The 19,552-nt window shown below is 43.5% G+C and overlaps 1 protein-coding gene across 1 annotated transcript; it reads right to left on the bottom strand.

The window, feature by feature from the left end:
* Window positions 1-2,895: 2,895 nt before the first annotated feature.
* On the bottom strand, window positions 2,896-18,526 carry LOC117190588. Its single transcript, XM_033395637.1, has 2 exons — window positions 17,182-18,526; window positions 2,896-3,429 (listed from the first exon to the last, which is right to left on the bottom strand). The coding sequence occupies exons 1-2, from the start codon at window positions 17,646-17,648 to the stop codon at window positions 2,982-2,984; spliced, it is 915 nt and encodes a 304-aa protein (XP_033251528.1). The 5' UTR covers window positions 17,649-18,526; the 3' UTR covers window positions 2,896-2,981.
* Window positions 18,527-19,552: the final 1,026 nt, after the last annotated feature.

Here is a 19,552-nt window from a genome sequence, read left to right as displayed (position 1 = left end):
ATGTGTTGGCACATAGCGCCATTTTCCATCAGACGTTAAATCCTGAATATCGGACACTCGATTTCCAACAAAGGTCGATAAGGTGACTGAGTGTTGTTGCAACCAATGCAATACGAGCTGTGAGTCGCTCCAAAAATAAGATGTGATAGTGTGTTTACTGAATATGGCCTTGACTTTGTTATACAACTGAGAAAGTAGATGTGCGCCGCATAGTTCAAACTTCGGAAGAGACTGTTTCTTCACTGGTGCTACTCTAGACTTAGAAGTGAACAATTTCACTGTGACCTGTCCAAGCGAATTCTCCGTGCGCACATAAACACAGCAGCCGTATGCCCGAATCGATGCGTCGCAAAATCCATGTATTTGAATGCTCCTAGTATCAGGCTGCAAACAAAAACGAGGTACCGCTAGTGACGACAGTGAATTCAGCGATTCCAAACACTTGCTCCATGCGTGGCTTAAATTCTGGGGACAGACTCGTCCCAGTCGAGTTTCAAAAGCCACAACTCCTGAAGAATGATAGCCTAACGGTGATAGCAGACCGATTGGATCGAATAGCGACGACGCAGTAGACAAAATTGTTCGTTTTGTGGTAGTGGGATAGACTTCCTTTGGATTAAATGTGAAACTAAATGCATCTCTTCGTTGATGCCAAGTTAAGCCGAGTGTGCTGCTGACTGAGTTTTCTGAAATGTTTAATTCCTTGGTAGATTCGTCTTCCATCACGCCTGGATGATTTGAATGCCACTTGCATAATGGAAACTGACCACGAGCGAGAGTTGATGTGATTTCAGTTTTTAGTTTGAAGAGTGTATCACAAATCTAATATACCCCAATACTCATTTTGAGTATCGGGTATAAAAAACGAGGGGGAAATTGCTGCGGACACCGCAACTCTACAGTTATACCCGATACTAAGTCAGTATGGCTCTCCTCCGGCAGACGCCGCTAATATTAAACGACACGACAAAGAGTGCGTGCGAGAGAGACAGAAAATCAGTATGAGCGTGACGTCGGGCGCTGCGTAGCCAGTGCAAATTGATTTGTTCCTTTTGGCTATAAAAATTATCTGATCTGGTCCAGATTCAGCAGTCTGATAGATATGGTCATTATCTATGATTCTGCGTTTTTAGTTTTCTCGAATCTGCAATATTGTGGATGCAACAGATTTTCGTCCTTTGTGGGGGCGGAAGGGGTGGGGCGAAATTCTGAGATATATGTTTTATAGTGAGATCTAACAGAAGTGCGGATACCAAATTTGGGTACTCTAGCCTTAATAGTCTTTGAGATTTGTGGATGCCCCAGATTTTCGTCCTTTGCGGGGGCGAAATTTGGACACGAAACGGTCAAGGTCCGATATCACAGGAGTGTGGATACCAAATTTGGTTGCTCTGGCTCTTATAGGTTCTGAGATCCTTGAACTCATATTTTGCAATTGGCAAAGCCGACCATGAAACCTGTGTGTTAGAGAGAGACAGAGCGAGTAAGAATGAAATTGTTTTCTTGATTCTGGCTATTATAATTATACGATCTGGTTGAGATTTTACACTCTAGAACATATAGTCATCCTCTACGATTCTGCGTTTTTAGTTTTATCGTATCTTTAAAAATGTGGATGCCACAGATTTTCGTCCTGTGTGGGGGCGGAAGTGGGCGGGGCGAAGTTTTGAAATATTTTTGTAGCAGTGTCATATCACAGAAGTCTGGATACAAAACATCGTTGCTCTAGCTCTTATAGTCTTTGAGCACTAGGCGCTGAAGGGGACGGACAGACGGACGGACGGACAGACGGACGGACGGACAGACGGACAGACGGATTGACGGACAGACAGACATGGCTCAATCGACTCGGCTATTGATGCTGATCAAGAATATATATAATTTATGGGGTCGGAAACGATTCCTTCTGGACGTTACACACATCCACTTTTACCACAAATCTAATATACCCCAATACTCATTTTGACTATCGGGTATAATAAGTTTGAATGGACTAATGAATGTCAAAATGCATTTGAATATCTTAAAGCTCAATTAATAAAGCCTACACTGTTACAATATCCAGATTTTACGAAAGAATTTTGTATAATCACAGATGCTAGTAAGCAAGCCTGTGGTGCAGTGCTAACACAAGCCCACAACGGAACTCAACTCCCAATAGCTTACGCATCGAGAGCATTTACCAAAATAGAAAGTAACAAAAGTACGACGGAACAAGAGTTAACAGCTATTTATTGGGCAATCACCAAATTTAGACCCTATGTCTACGGAACTCATTTCATAGTAAAAACAGACCATAGACCACTAACATTTTTGTTTTCAATGACAAACCCAAGTTCTAAATTAACGCGTATGAGACTTGAATTAGAGGAGTATAATTTTACTGTAGAGTACCTAAGAGGCAAAGATAATTTTGTAGCCGATGCATTGTCACGGATAACAATATCTGAACTAAAAGACATACAAAATAAAGTCCTGAAAGTCCCTACCAGGTATCAAAGTAGACAAAAATTCTGCGCAGAAAACAACAAAGTAGAGATGCCAAAGCAATCTACCGAAACAGCTTCTCAGCCCAACGTATACGAAGTCATTAATAATGATGAAGTACGTAAAGTAGTGACCTTGCATATAAAAGATATGCTATGTTTCTTTAAAAATGGTGTTTGTACACGGAGCGTTTTCCGCATTAATGTTAATTCACGGATGGGGGTGTGGTTGTTTTTTCTGCAAACGAATCAAAGTCTATACAAGAAAGAGAAAAGTCGATCGATCCAGTTGAGTATTAGGGAATAACTATTTACTACAAATCTTAGTGCTTGAGTACTGGGCATAAGAGAGAGAATACAGTGGTGAATTTAGTACAATTATGGTGAGTAAATACAAAAAGTGAGCGTAGGCTCTCTATTTTACGAGGGTCATTTGAATACTTGTTCCTTAAAGGAGTTTGACCGAACATCCCGGCCCCGTTGAAAGGACTGCTTTCAAACCACCGGAAGAATTGCCAACTTGTGTATTGGCCTGCAACATGTTCCATTTGCAGTGCGGAGGTGCACCACCCGTACAAGTCCATCCTTCCCAAGCACAGTAGACTGCACTCGGCCTAGTTTCCAGCGTAGCGGTGGCAGGTTGTCCTCATGGATGAGGACCAACGTGCCCTCGGTGAGGTTCGTTGAGGGTGACCAGAGATGACCAGCCGTGAGAGTGCTATAGTCATTTGGGTCTGACGAAAGCGGCGATAGCGGGCGCGAGTTGAGGATCGATTCTATCTCGACGACGACAGTGCTCAACTCTTCGAAGGTGAACCTGGTGTTGGCCAGCGTACGATTTAACAGCCCCTTTGCACTCTTGACTGCCGCTTCCCAAAGGCCTCCGAAATGAGGTGCCCTGGGGGGAATAAAATGGAAATTAATAAAGTCAGATGCGCAAAATTTATACATTTCATCTGCATCCTGCAGTTAATTCGATGCCCCTACAAAGTTAGTGGCATTATCGCAGAAGATGTCTGTCGGCAGCGTGCGACGACCTCCCATCCGTTTCAATGCGTTTAAGAACGCCTTGGTGAGAAGGCAAACGAACACGGCTATGTATGCTTTTGTAGGTCCCTTTCCTCGAATGCGTAGATATGTGTTGATGGGTCCACAAAAGTCAACTCCACAGCGTTCAAAGGGTCGAGCCGGAGCGAGTCGCGTAGGCGGTAATGAGCCCATAAGTTGTTGTAGCAGCTTCGGTCTGTAGCGAACGCAGTGTAGTACACAGGAGCGAACAATTCTACGTGCCAAGTCTCTGGCGTTAACGATCCAATACTCCAAACGAATGAGAGCGACTAGGGCTTTAGGTCCAGCGTGATAGTTCCGAAGATGCAAATGGCGAATATAGTTCCATACAAATTTGGACTGACTAGGCAGCAGCAACGGATGTTTTTGACCGTCTTGTAGGTCTGAGTATTCCAAACGTCCACCAACCTTGATAAGTTCGAATCCGTTCACGACTTCTAAAAAGGGAGTAAGAAACTTTAAGCTGCTTTTTAATGGTTTTTGCTTCTGAAGTAAACGGATGTCCTCTACAAAATGAGTTTGTTGAATGTTCCAAATAAGGCAATGTGAAGCAAAACGAAGTTCATCTGGCGTCGGTGAGGTTGTGGTAAACGTCGATTGCTTCCGACATCTCCTTATGAACCTAATCATCCAAGCAATGAGACGCAGACTGTGAGTGTACGAGCTGATATTATCGACGATGTTGAGGATATTATTTGTCTCGTGTACGGCAGCAAACAAACTTTTCCGATTCTCCGAGTTAACCACGTCCATGTCAATATCAAGTTTTCCACCAGTGGCGGGCCAGTTTAGTGAATCTTCGACTAGAAACGTAGGACCCGAAAACCATGGATTCTCGATCACCTCGCTCACGTTACAGCCTCGCGACAGAATATCAGCAGGGTTTTGATGTGTTGGCACATAGAGCCATTTTCCATCAGACGTTAAATCCTGAATATCGGACACTCGATTTCCAACAAAGGTCGATAAGGTGACTGAGTGTTGTTGCAACCAATGCAATACGAGCTGTGAGTCGCTCCAAAAATAAGATGTGATAGTGTGTTTACTGAATATGGCCTTGACTTTGTTATACAACTGAGAAAGTAGATGTGCGCCGCATAGTTCAAACTTCGGAAGAGACTGTTTCTTCACTGGTGCTACTCTAGACTTAGAAGTGAACAATTTCACTGTGACCTGTCCAAGCGAATTCTCCGTGCGCACATAAACACAGCAGCCGTATGCCCGAATCGATGCGTCGCAAAATCCATGTATTTGAATGCTCCTAGTATCAGGCTGCAAACAAAAACGAGGTACCGCTAGTGACCACAGTGAATTCAGCGATTCCAAACACTTGCTCCATGCGTGGCTTAAATTCTGGGGGACAGACTCGTCCCAGTCGAGTTTTAAAAGCCACAACTCCTGAAGAATGATCTTAGAGACAATGACTAACGGTGATAGCAGACCGATTGGATCGAATAGCGACGACGCAGTAGACAAAATTGTTCGTTTTGTGGTAGTGGGATAGACTTCCTTTGGATTAAATGTGAAACTAAATGCATCTCTTCGTTGATGCCAAGTTAAGCCGAGTGTGCTGCTGACTGAGTTTTCTGAAATGTTTAATTCCTTGGTAGATTCGTCTTCCATCACTCCTGGATGATTTGAATGCCACTTGCATAATGGAAACTGACCACGAGCGAGAGTTGATGTGATTTCAGTTTTTAGTTTGAAGAGTGTATCACAAATCTAATATACCCCAATACTCATTTTGAGTATCGGGTATAAAAAACGAGGGGGAAGTTGCTGCGGACACCGCAACTCTACAGTTATACCCGATACTAAGTCAGTATGGCTCTCCTCCGGCAGACGCCGCTAATATTAAACGACACGACAAAGAGTGCGTGCGAGAGAGACAGAAAATCAGTATGAGCGTGACGTCGGGCGCTGCGTAGCCAGTGCAAATTGATTTGTTCCTTTTGGCTATAAAAGTTATCTGATCTGGTCCAGATTCAGCAATCTGATAGATATGGTCGTTATCTATGATTCTGCGTTTTTAGTTTTCTCGAATGTGCAATATTGTGGATGCCCCAGATTTTCGTCCTTTGCGGGGGCGGAAGGGGGTGTGGCGAAATTTGGACACGAAACGGTCAAGGTCCGATATCACAGGAGTGTGGATACCAAATTTGGTTGCTATGGCTCTTATAGGTTCTGAGATCCTTGAACTCATATTTTGCAATTGGCAAAACCGACCATGAAACCTGTGTGTTAGAGAGAGACAGAGCGAGAAAGAATGAAATTCTTTTCTTGATTCTGGCTATAATAATTATACGATCTGGTTGAGATTTTACACTCTAGAACATATAGTCATCTTCTACGATTCTGCGTTTTTGGTTTTATCGTATCTTTCAAAATGTGGATGCCACAGATTTTCGTCCTTTGTGGGGGCGGAAGTGGGCGGGGCGAAGTTTTGAAATATTTTTGTAGCAGTGACATATCACAGAAGTCTGGATACAAAACATCGTTGCTCTAGCTCTTATAGTCTTTGAGCACTAGGCGCTGAAGGGGACGGACAGACGGACAGACAGACATGGCTCAATCGACTCGGCTATTGATGCTGATCAAGAATATATATATATTATGGGGTCGGAAACGATTCCTTCTGGACGTTACACACATCCACTTTTACCACAAATCTAATATACCCCAATACTCATGTTGAGTATCGGGTATAAAAACATTACGAGGGGGAACGTTGTGAGTTGCTGCGGACACCGCAACTCTACAGTTATACCCGATACTAAGTCAGTATGGCTCTCCTCCGGCAGACGCCGCTAATATTAAACGACACGACAAAGAGTGCGTGCGAGAGAGACAGAAAATCAGTATGAGCGTGACGTCGGGCGCTGCGTAGCCAGTGCAAATTGATTTGTTCCTTTTGGCTATAAAAATTATCTGATCTGGTCCAAATTCAGCAATCTGATAGATATGGTCGTTATCTATGATTCTGCGTTTTTAGTTTTCTCGAATGTGCAATATTGTGGATGCAAAAGATTTTCGTCCTTTGTGGGGGCGGAAGGGGGTGCGACGAAATTCTGAGATATACGTTTTATAGTGAGATCTAACAGAAGTGCGGATACCAAATTTGGTTACTCTAGCCTTAATAGTCTCTGAGATTTGTGGATGCCCCAGATTTTCGTCCTTTGCGGGGGCGGAAGGGGGTGTGGCGAAATTTGGACACGAAACGGTCAAGGTCCGATATCACAGGAGTGTGGATACCAAATTTGGTTGCACTGGCTCTTATAGGTTCTGAGATCCTTGAACTCATATTTTGCAATTGGCAAAACCGACCATGAAACCTGTGTGTTAGAGAGAGACAGAGCGAGAAAGAATGAAATTGTTTTCTTGATTATTATAATTATACGATCTGGTTGAGATCTTACATTCTTAAACATATAGTCATCCTCTACGATGCTGCGTTTTTGGTTTTATCGTATCTTTAAAAATGTGGATGCCACAGATTTTCGTCCTTTGTGGGGGCGGAAGTGGGCGGGGCGAAGTTTTGAAATATTTTTGTAGCAGTGTCATATCACAGAAAACTGGATACAAAACATCGTTGCTCTAGCTCTTATAGTCTTTGAGCACTAGGCGCTGAAGGGGACGGACAGACGGACAGACAGACATGGCTCAATCGACTCGGCTATTGATGCTGATCAAGAATATATATATATTATGGGGTCGGAAACGATTCCTTCTGGACGTTACACACATCCACTTTTACCACAAATCTAATATACCCCAATACTCATGTTGAGTATCGGGTATAAAAAACGAGGGGGAAGTTGCTGCGGACACCCCAACTCTACAGTTATACCCGATACTAAGTCAGTATGGCTCTCCTCCGGCAGACGCCGCTAATATTAAACGACACGACAAAGAGTGCGTGCGAGAGAGACAGAAAATCAGTATGAGCGTGACGTCGGGCGCTGCGTAGCCAGTGCAAATTGATTTGTTCCTTTTGGCTATAAAAGTTATCTGATCTGGTCCAGATTCAGCAATCTGATAGATATGGTCGTTATCTATGATTCTGCGTTTTTAGTTTTCTCGAATGTGCAATATTGTGGATGCCCCAGATTTTCGTCCTTTGCGGGGGCGGAAGGGGGTGTGGCGAAATTTGGACACGAAACGGTCAAGGTCCGATATCACAGGAGTGTGGATACCAAATTTGGTTGCTCTGGCTCTTATAGGTTCTGAGATCCTTGAACTCATATTTTGCAATTGGCAAAACCGACCATGAAACCTGTGTGTTAGAGAGAGACAGAGCGAGAAAGAATGAAATTCTTTTCTTGATTCTGGCTTTAATAATTATACGATCTGGTTGAGATTTTACACTCTAGAACATATAGTCATCTTCTACGATTCTGCGTTTTTGGTTTTATCGTATCTTTCAAAATGTGGATGCCACAGATTTTCGTCCTTTGTGGGGGCGGAAGTGGGCGGGGCGAAGTTTTGAAATATTTTTGTAGCAGTGACATATCACAGAAGTCTGGATACAAAACATCGTTGCTCTAGCTCTTATAGTCTTTGAGCACTAGGCGCTGAAGGGGACGGACAGACGGACAGACAGACATGGCTCAATCGACTCGGCTATTGATGCTGATCAAGAATATATATATATTATGGGGTCGGAAACGATTCCTTCTGGACGTTACACACATCCACTTTTACCACAAATCTAATATACCCCAATACTCATGTTGAGTATCGGGTATAAAAACATTACGAGGGGGAACGTTGTGAGTTGCTGCGGACACCGCAACTCTACAGTTATACCCGATACTAAGTCAGTATGGCTCTCCTCCGGCAGACGCCGCTAATATTAAACGACACGACAAAGAGTGCGTGCGAGAGAGACAGAAAATCAGTATGAGCGTGACGTCGGGCGCTGCGTAGCCAGTGCAAATTGATTTGTTCCTTTTGGCTATAAAAATTATCTGATCTGGTCCAGATTCAGCAATCTGATAGATATGGTCGTTATCTATGATTCTGCGTTTTTAGTTTTCTCGAATGTGCAATATTGTGGATGCAAAAGATTTTCGTCCTTTGTGGGGGCGGAAGGGGGTGCGACGAAATTCTGAGATATACGTTTTATAGTGAGATCTAACAGAAGTGCGGATACCAAATTTGGTTACTCTAGCCTTAATAGTCTCTGAGATTTGTGGATGCCCCAGATTTTCGTCCTTTGCGGGGGCGGAAGGGGGTGTGGCGAAATTTGGACACGAAACGGTCAAGGTCCGATATCACAGGAGTGTGGATACCAAATTTGGTTGCACTGGCTCTTATAGGTTCTGAGATCCTTGAACTCATATTTTGCAATTGGCAAAACCGACCATGAAACCTGTGTGTTAGAGAGAGACAGAGCGAGAAAGAATGAAATTGTTTTCTTGATTATTATAATTATACGATCTGGTTGAGATCTTACATTCTTAAACATATAGTCATCCTCTACGATGCTGCGTTTTTGGTTTTATCGTATCTTTAAAAATGTGGATGCCACAGATTTTCGTCCTTTGTGGGGGCGGAAGTGGGCGGGGCGAAGTTTTGAAATATTTTTGTAGCAGTGTCATATCACAGAAAACTGGATACAAAACATCGTTGCTCTAGCTCTTATAGTCTTTGAGCACTAGGCGCTGAAGGGGACGGACAGACGGACAGACAGACATGGCTCAATCGACTCGGCTATTGATGCTGATCAAGAATATATATATATTATGGGGTCGGAAACGATTCCTTCTGGACGTTACACACATCCACTTTTACCACAAATCTAATATACCCCAATACTCATGTTGAGTATCGGGTATAAAAACATTACGAGGGGGAACGTTGTGAGTTGCTGCGGACACCGCAACTCTACAGTTATACCCGATACTAAGTCAGTATGGCTCTCCTCCGGCAGACGCCGCTAATATTAAACGACACGACAAAGAGTGCGTGCGAGAGAGACAGAAAATCAGTCTGATCGTGACGTCGGGCGCTGCGTAGCCAGTGCAAATTGATTTGTTCCTTTTGGCTATAAAAATGATCTGATCTGATCCAGATTCAGCAATCTGATAGATATATTCATTATCTATGATTCTGCGTTTTTAGTTTTCTCGAATGTGCAATATTGTGGATGCAAAAGATTTTCGTCCTTTGTGGGGGCGGAAGGGGGTGCGACGAAATTCTGAGATATACGTTTTATAGTGAGATCTAATAGAAGTGCGGATACCAAATTTGGTTACTCTAGCCTTAATAGTCTCTGAGATTTGTGGATGCCCCAGATTTTCGTCCTTTGCGGGGGCGGAAGGGTTTGTGGCGAAATTTGGACACGAAACGGTCAAGGTCCGATATCACAGGAGTGTGGATACCAAATTTGGTTGCACTGGCTCTTATAGGTTCTGAGATCCTTGAACTCATATTTTGCAATTGGCAAAACCGACCATGAAACCTGTGTGTTAGAGAGAGACAGAGCGAGAAAGAATGAAATTGTTTTCTTGATTCTGGCTATAATAATTATACGATCTGGTTCAGATTTTGCACTCTAGAAGATATAGTCATTTTCTACGCTTTTGCGTTTTTAGTTTTCTTGTATCGTCGAAATTGTTGCTCTAGCTCTTATAGTCTTTGAGCACTAGGCGCTGAAGGGGACGGACAGACGGACGGACGGACAGACTGACAGACGGACGGACGGACAGACGGACAGACAGACATGGCTCAATCGACTCGGCTATTGATGCTGATCAAGAATATATATACTTTATGGGGTCGGAAACGATTCCTTCTGGACGTTACACACATCCACTTTTACCACAAATCTAATATACCCCAATACTTATTTTGAGTATCGGGTATAATAAGTCCATTTGAATGGACTAATGAATGTCAAAATGCATTTGAAGATCTTAAAGCTCAATTAATAAAGCCTACTCTGTTACAATATCCAGATTTTACGAAAGAATTTTGTATAATCACAGATGCTAGTAAGCAAGCCTGTGGTGCAGTGCTAACACAAGCCCACAACGGAACTCAACTCCCAATAGCTTACGCATCGAGAGCATTTACCAAAGGAGAAAGTAACAAAAGTACGACGGAACAAGAGTTAACAGCTATTTATTGGGCAATCACCAAATTTAGACCCTATGTCTACGGAACTCATTTCATAGTAAAAACAGACCATAGACCACTAACATTTTTGTTTTCAATGACAAACCCCAGTTCTAAATTAACGCTTATGAGACTTGAATTAGAGGAGTATAATTTTACTGTAGAGTACCTAAGAGGCAAAGATAATTTTGTAGCCGATGCATTGTCACGGATAACAATATCTGAACTAAAAGACATACAAAATAAAGTCCTGAAAGTCACTACTAGGTATCAAAGTAGACAAAAATTCTGCGCAGAAAACAACAAAGTAGAGATGCCAAAGCAATCTACCGAAACAGCTTCTCAGCCCAACGTATACGAAGTCATTAATAATGATGAAGTACGTAAAGTAGTGACCTTGCATATAAAAGATATGCTATGTTTCTTTAAACATGGTGTTTGTACACGGAGCGTTTTCCGCATTAATGTTAGTTCACGGATGGGGGTGTGTTAGTTTTTTCTGCAAACGAATCAAAGTCTATACAAGAAAGAGAAAAGTCGATCGATCCAGTTGAGTATTAGGGAATAACTATTTATTACAAATCTTAGTGCTTGAGTACTGGGCATAAGAGAGAGAATACAGTGGTGAATTTAGTACAATTATGGTGAGTAAATACAAAAAGTGAGCGTAGGCTCTCTATTTTACGAGGGTCATTTGAATACTTGTTCCTTAAAGGAGTTTGACCGAACATCCCGGCCCCGTTGAAAGGACTGCTTTCAAACCACCGGAAGAATTGCCAACTTGTGTATTGGCCTGCAACATGTTCCATTTGCAGTGCGGAGGTGCACCACCCGTACAAGTCCATCCTTCCCAAGCACAGTAGACTGCACTCGGCCTAGTTTCCAGCGTAGCGGTGGCAGGTTGTCCTCATGGATGATGACCAACGTGCCCTCGGTGAGGTTCGTTGAGGGTGACCAGAGATGACCAGCCGTGAGAGTGCTATAGTCATTTGGGTCTGACGAAAGCGGCGATAGCGGGCGCGAGTTGAGGATCGATTCTATCTCGACGACGACAGTGCTCAACTCTTCGAAGGTGAACCTGGTGTTGGCCAGCGTACGATTTAACAGCCCCTTTGCACTCTTGACTGCCGCTTCCCAAAGGCCTCCGAAATGAGGTGCCCTGGGGGGAATAAAATGGAAATTAATAAAGTCAGATGCGCAAAATTTATAGATTTCATCTTGGGTCTGCTTTAAAAACATAAACTTTTTTAGTTCCTGCAGTTGATTCGATGCCCCTACAAAGTTAGTGGCATTATCGCAGAAGATGTCTGTCGGCAGCGTGCGACGACCTCCCATCCGTTTCAATGCGTTTAAGAACGCCTTTGTTGACAAATCAGAGACTACTTCGATGTGAACGGCCTTGGTGAGAAGGCAAACGAACACGGCTATGTATGCTTTTGTAGGTCCCTTTCCTCGAATGCGTAGATATGTGTTGATGGGTCCACAAAAGTCAACTCCACAGCGTTCAAAAGGTCGAGCCGGAGCGAGTCGCGTAGGCGGTAATGAGCCCATGAGTTGTTGTAGCAGCTTCGGTCTGTAGCGAACGCAGTGTAGTACACAGGAGCGAACAATTCTACGTGCCAAGTCTCTGGCGTTAACGATCCAATACTCCAAACGAATGAGAGCGACTAGGGCTTTAGGTCCAGCGTGATAGTTCCGAAGATGCAAATGGCGAATATAGTTCCATACAAATTTGGACTGACTAGGCAGCAGCAACAGATGTTTTTGACCGTCTTGTAGGTCTGAGTATTCCAAACGTCCACCAACCTTGATAAGTTCGAATCCGTTCACGACTTCTAAAAAGGGAGTAAGAAACTTTAAGCTGCTTTTTAATGGTTTTTGCTTCTGAAGTAAACGGATGTCCTCTACAAAATGAGTTTGTTGAATGTTCCAAATAAGGCAATGTGAAGCAAAACGAAGTTCATCTGGCGTCGGTGAGGTTGTGGTAAACGTCGATTGCTTCCGACATCTCCTTATGAACCTAATCATCCAAGCAATGAGACGCAGACTGTGAGTGTACGAGCTGATATTATCGACGATGTTGAGGATATTATTTGTCTCGTGTACGGCAGCAAACAAACTTTTCCGGTTCTCCGAGTTAACCACGTCCATGTCAATATCAAGTTTTCCACCAGTGGCGGGCCAGTTTAGTGAATCTTCGACTAGAAACGTAGGACCCGAAAACCATGGAGACTTAATCAACTCGCTCACGTTACAGCCTCGCGACAGAATATCAGCAGGGTTTTGATGTGTTGGCACATAGAGCCATTTTCCATCAGACGTTAAATCCAGAATATCGGACACTCGATTTCCAACAAAGGTCGATAAGGTGACTGAGTGTTGTTGCAACCAATGCAATACGAGCTGTGAGTCGCTCCAAAAATAAGATGTGATAGTGTGTTTACTGAATATAGCCTTGACTTTGTTATACAACTGAGAAAGTAGATGTGCGCCGCATAGTTCAAACTTCGGAAGAGACTGTTTCTTCACTGGTGCTACTCTAGACTTAGAAGTGAACAATTTCACTGTGACCTGTCCAAGCGAATTCTCCGTGCGCACATAAACACAGCAGCCGTATGCCCGAATCGATGCGTCGCAAAATCCATGTATTTGAATGCTCCTAGTATCAGGCTGCAAACAAAAACGAGGTACCGCTAGTGACGACAGTGAATTCAGCGATTCCAAACACTTGCTCCATGCGTGGCTTAAATTCTGGGGGACAGACTCGTCCCAGTCGAGTTTCAAAAGCCACAACTCCTGAAGAATGATAGCCTAACGGTGATAGCAGACCGATTGGATCGAATAGCGACGACGCAGTAGACAAAATTGTTAGTTTTGTGGTAGTGGGATAGACTTCCTTTGGATTAAATGTGAAACTAAATGCATCTCTTCGTTGATGCCAAGTTAAGCCGAGTGTGCTGCTGACTGAGTTTTCTGAAATGTTTAATTCCTTGGTAGATTCGTCTTCCATCACGCCTGGATGATTTGAATGCCACTTGCATAATGGAAACTGACCACGAGCGAGAGTTGATGTGATTTCAGTTTTTAGTTTGAAGAGTGTATCACAAATCTAATATACCCCAATACTCATTTTGAGTATCGGGTATAAAAAACGAGGGGGAAGTTGCTGCGGACACCGCAACTCTACAGTTATACCCGATACTAAGTCAGTATGGCTCTCCTCCGGCAGACGCCGCTAATATTAAACGACACGACAAAGAGTGCGTGCGAGAGAGACAGAAAATCAGTCTGAGCGTGACGTCGGGCGCTGCGTAGCCAGTGCAAATTGATTTGTTCCTTTTGGCTATAAAAGTTATCTGATCTGGTCCAGATTCAGCAATCTGATAGATATGGTCGTTATCTATGATTCTGCGTTTTTAGTTTTCTCGAATGTGCAATATTGTGGATGCCCCAGATTTTCCTCCTTTGCGGGGGCGGAAGGGGGTGTGGCGAAATTTGGACACGAAACGGTCAAGGTCCGATATCACAGGAGTGTGGATACCAAATTTGGTTGCTCTGGCTCTTATAGGTTCTGAGATCCTTGAACTCATATTTTGCAATTGGCAAAGCCGACCATGAAACCTGTGTGTTAGAGAGAGACAGAGCGAGAAAGAATGAAATTGTTTTCTTGATTCTGGCTATTATAATTATACGATCTGGTTGAGATTTTACACTCTAGAACATATAGTCATCCTCTACGATTCTGCGTTTTTGGTTTTATCGTATCTTTAAAAATGTGGATGCCACAGATTTTCGTCCTTTGTGGGGGCGGAAGTGGGCGGGGCGAAGTTTTTAAATATTTTTGTAGCAGTGAAGAAGTCACAGAAGTCTGGATCCAAAACATCGTTGCTCTAGCTCTTATAGTCTTTGAGCACTAGGCGTTGAAGGGGACGGACAGACGGACGGACGGACAGACGGACAGACGGACAGACGGACGGACGGACAGACGGACAGACAGACATGGCTCAATCGACTCGGCTATTGATGCTGATCAAGAATATATATACTTTATGGGGTCGGAAACGATTCCTTCTGGACGTTACACACATCCACTTTTACCACAAATCTAATATACCCCAATACTCATGTTGAGTATCGGGTATAAAAACATTACGAGGGGGAACGTTGTGAGTTGCTGCGGACACCGCAACTCTACAGTTATACCCGATACTAAGTCAGTATGGCTCTCCTCCGGCAGACGCCGCTAATATTAAACGACACGACAAAGAGTGCGTGCGAGAGAGACAGAAAATCAGTCTGATCGTGACGTCGGGCGCTGCGTAAAGGAGTGTGTGTACCAAATTTGGTTACTCTAGCCTTAATAGTCTCTGAGATTTGTGGATGCCTCAGATTTTCGTCCTTTGCGGGGGCGGAAAGGGGTGTGCCGAAATTTTGACACAAAATGGTCAAGGTCCGATATCACAGGAGTGTGGATACCAAATTTGGTTGCTCTGGCTTTTATAGGTTCTGAGATCCTTGAACTCATATTTTGCATTTGGCAAAACCGACCATGAAACCTGTGTGTTAGAGAGAGACAGAGCGAGAAAGAATGAAATTGTTTTCTTGATTCTGGCTATAATAAATATACGATCTGGTTCAGATTTTGCAGTCTCGAAGAGATAGTCATCTTCTACGCTTTTGCGTTTTTAGTTTTCTCGTATCGTCGAAATTGTGGATGCCACAGATATTCGCCCTTTGTGGGGGCGAAAGTGGGCGGGGCAAAGTTTTGAAATACTCTTGTAGGAGTGACATATCACAGAAGTCTGGATCCAAAACATCGTTGCTCTAGCTCTTATAGTCTTTGAGCACTAGGCGCTGAAGGGGACGGACAGACGGACGGACGGACAGACGGACAGACGGACAGACAGACATGGCTCAATCGACTTGGCTATTGATGCTGATCAAGAATATATATACTTTATGGGGTCGGAAACGATTCCTTCTGGACGTTACACACATCCACTTTTACCACAAATCTAATATACCCCAATACTCATTTTGAGTATCGGGTATAATAAGTCCATTTGAATGGACTAATGAATGTCAAAATGCATTTGAATATCTTAAAGCTCAATTAATAAAGCCTACTCTGTTACAATATCCAGATTTTACGAAAGAATTTTGTATAATCACAGATGCTAGTAAGCAAGCCTGTGGTGCAGTGCTAACACAAGCCCACAACGGAACTCAACTCCCAATAGCTTACGCATCGAGAGCATTTACCAAAGGAGAAAGTAACAAAAGTACGACGGAACAAGAGTTAACAGCTATTTATTGGGCAATCACCAAATTTAGACCCTATGTCTACGGAACTCATTTCATAGTAAAAACAGACCATAGACCACTAACATTTTTGTTTTCAATGACAAACCCCAGTTCTAAATTAACGCGTATGAGACTTGAATTAGAGGAGTATAATTTTACTGTAGAGTACCTAAGAGGCAAAGATAATTTTGTAGCCGATGCATTGTCACGGATAACAATATCTGAACTAAAAGACATACAAAATAAAGTCCTGAAAGTCACTACCAGGTATCAAAGTAGACAAAAATTCTGCGCAGAAAACAACAAAGTAGAGATGCCAAAGCAATCTACCGAAACAGCTTCTCAGCCCAACGTATACGAAGTCATTAATAATGATGAAGTACGTAAAGTAGTGACCTTGCATATAAAAGATATGCTATGTTTCTTTAAACATGGTGTTTGTACACGGAGCGTTTTCCGCATTAATGTTAATTCACGGATGGGGGTGTGTTAGTTTTTTCTGCAAACGAATCAAAGTCTATACAAGAAAGAGAAACGTCGATCGATCCAGTTGAGTATTAGGGAATAACTATTTATTACAAATATTAGTCCTTGAGTACTGGGCATAAGAGAGAGAATACAGTGGTGAATTTAGTACAATTATGGTGAGTAAATACAAAAAGTGAGCGTAGGCTCTCTATTTTACGAGGGTCATTTGAATACTTGTTCCTTAAAGGAGTTTGACCGAACATCCCGGCCCCGTTGAAAGGACTGCTTTCAAACCACCGGAAGAATTGCCAACTTGTGTATTGGCCTGCAACATGTTCCATTTGCAGTGCGGAGGTGCACCACCCGTACAAGTCCATCCTTCCCAAGCACAGTAGACTGCACTCGGCCTAGTTTCCAGCGTAGCGGTGGCAGGTTGTCCTCATGGATGATGACCAACGTGCCCTCGGTGAGGTTCGTTGAGGGTGACCAGAGATGACCAGCCGTGAGAGTGCTATAGTCATTTGGGTCTGACGAAAGCGGCGATAGCGGGCGCGAGTTGAGGATCGATTCTATCTCGACGACGACAGTGCTCAACTCTTCGAAGGTCAACCTGGTGTTGGCCAGCGTACGATTTAACAGCCCCTTTGCACTCTTGACTGCCGCTTCCCAAAGGCCTCCGAAATGAGGTGCCCTGGGGGGAATAAAATGGAAATTAATAAAGTCAGATGCGCAAAATTTATAGATTTCATCTTGGGTCTGCTTTAAAAACATAAACTTTTTTAGTTCCTGCAGTTGATTCGATGCCCCTAAAAAGTTAGTGGCATTATCGCAGAAGATGTCTGTCGGCAGCGTGCGACGACCTCCCATCCGTTTCAATGCGTTTAAGAACGCCTTTGTTGACAAATCAGAGACTACTTCGATGTGAACGGCCTTGGTGAGAAGGCAAACGAACACGGCTATGTATGCTTTTGTAGGTCCCTTTCCTCGAATGCGTAGATATGCAAAACGAAGTTCATCTGGCGTCGGTGAGGTTGTGGTAAACGTCGATTGCTTCCGACATCTCCTTATGAACCTAATCATCCAAGCAATGAGACGCAGACTGTGAGTGTACGAGCTGATATTATCGACGATGTTGAGGATATTATTTGTCTCGTGTACGGCAGCAAACAAACTTTTCCGATTCTCCGAGTTAACCACGTCCATGTCAATATCAAGTTTTCCACCAGTGGCGGGCCAGTTTAGTGAATCTTCGACTAGAAACGTAGGACCTTAAAACCATGGAGACTTAATCAACTCGCTCACGTTACAGCCTCGCGACAGAATATCAGCAGGGTTTTGATGTGTTGGCACATAGAGCCATTTTCCACTCGATTTCCAACAAAGGTCGATAAGGTGACTGAGTGTTGTTGCAACCAATGCAATACGAGCTGTGAGTCGCTCCAAAAATAAGATGTGATAGTGTGTTTACTGAATATGGCCTTGACTTTGTTATACAACTGAGAAAGTAGATGTGGGCCGCATAGTTCAAACTTCGGAAGAGACTGTTTCTTCACTGGTGCTACTCTAGACTTAGAAGTGAACAATTTCACTGTGACCTGTCCAAGCGAATTCTCCGTGCGCACATAAACACAGCAGCCGTATGCCCGAATCGATGCGTCGCAAAATCCATGTATTTGAATGCTCCTAGTATCAGGCTGCAAACAAAAACGAGGTACCGCTAGTGACCACAGTGAATTCAGCGATTCCAAACACTTGCTCCATGCGTGGCTTAAATTCTGGGGGACAGACTCGTCCCAGTCGAGTTTCAAAAGCCACAACTCCTGAAGAATGATCTTAGAGACAATGACTAACGGTGATAGCAGACCGATTGGATCGAATAGCGACGACGCAGTAGACAAAATTGTTCGTTTTGTGGTAGTGGGATAGACTTCCTTTGGATTAAATGTGAAACTAAATGCATCTCTTCGTTGATGCCAAGTTAAGCCGAGTGTGCTGCTGACTGAGTTTTCTGAAATGTTTAATTCCTTGGTAGATTCGTCTTCCATCACGCCTGGATGATTTGAATGACACTTGCATAATGGAAACTGACCACGAGCGAGAGTTGATGTGATTTAAGTTTTTAGTTTGAAGAGTGTATCTATATCATCAGCCCCACACAAAAGGTCATCAACATAAAATGCAGTTTTAACAGCAGCAGCCCCTTATGGCCATGCATCCTTACAATCCTCAGCCAAGTAATGCAAACTACGAGTTGCGAGAAATGGGGCAGACGCAGTCCCATATGTCACTGTATTGAGTTGGTAGGTTTGAAGATCCGTATTTGGAGATGCTCGCCACAAAATGTACTGGAATTTTCTATCCTTCTCACTCACAAGTACCTGCCTGTACATTTTTGTGACGTCGGCTGTGATGCCGAACCTATGCATGCGGAACCGCAGCAATTGCAAGTACAACTCATCCTGAATGGTAGGGCCGACTAAAAGTAGATCGTTTAGTGACCTTTGAGATGTTGTACGGCAAGAGGCGTCAAAGACAACTCTGAGCTTCGTCGAGGTACTGCTTGGTTTCAGAACGAAATGGTGGGGTATATAATAATGCGGTTCTTCCAAGATAGGATTCAGTACGAGGGACATATGGCAACAACAAGCATATTCCTGCATGAACGAGATATACTGCGAGCGAATTTCCGGTAGACGAGCGAGACGTCTCTCAATGGCAAAAAATCGAGTTCGAGCTGTATCGAAGGAACTTCCAAGACAACTTGGATCTTCTTGAAATGGCAAGCGAACGACAATCCGCCCACTGGCATCCTGATGTGTTGTGTCCCTGAAATGGTCCTCAAAGCGACGATGATTTGGGAGCATTCTAGCGCTTGGATCGACAAATGAGTCCACTTTCCATAATTGCTGCAAATTCTTGTCGATCGACTCTTCTACAGTCGCCAAGCACAATGGTGGCTGTCTGTTATATTGCCGCTGGTACCTCCCAGCAACAACCCAACCAAAAAGAGTCTTCTGCAAAGTGGGAAGATTTGGACCAATGCGAATCTGGCCAACAGCTAGAGCTCCATAGAAGGCTTCGGTCCCCAGTAACAAATCAATACGTTT

The sequence above is a fragment of the Drosophila miranda genome (genome assembly GCF_003369915.1).
Source record: "Drosophila miranda strain MSH22 chromosome Y unlocalized genomic scaffold, D.miranda_PacBio2.1 Contig_Y1_pilon, whole genome shotgun sequence".
In the NCBI taxonomy this organism is placed as follows: Eukaryota; Metazoa; Arthropoda; class Insecta; order Diptera; family Drosophilidae; genus Drosophila; species Drosophila miranda.
The sequence above is the reverse complement of the archived record's forward strand: the minus strand, read 5'-3'. Positions and strand labels throughout refer to the sequence as shown.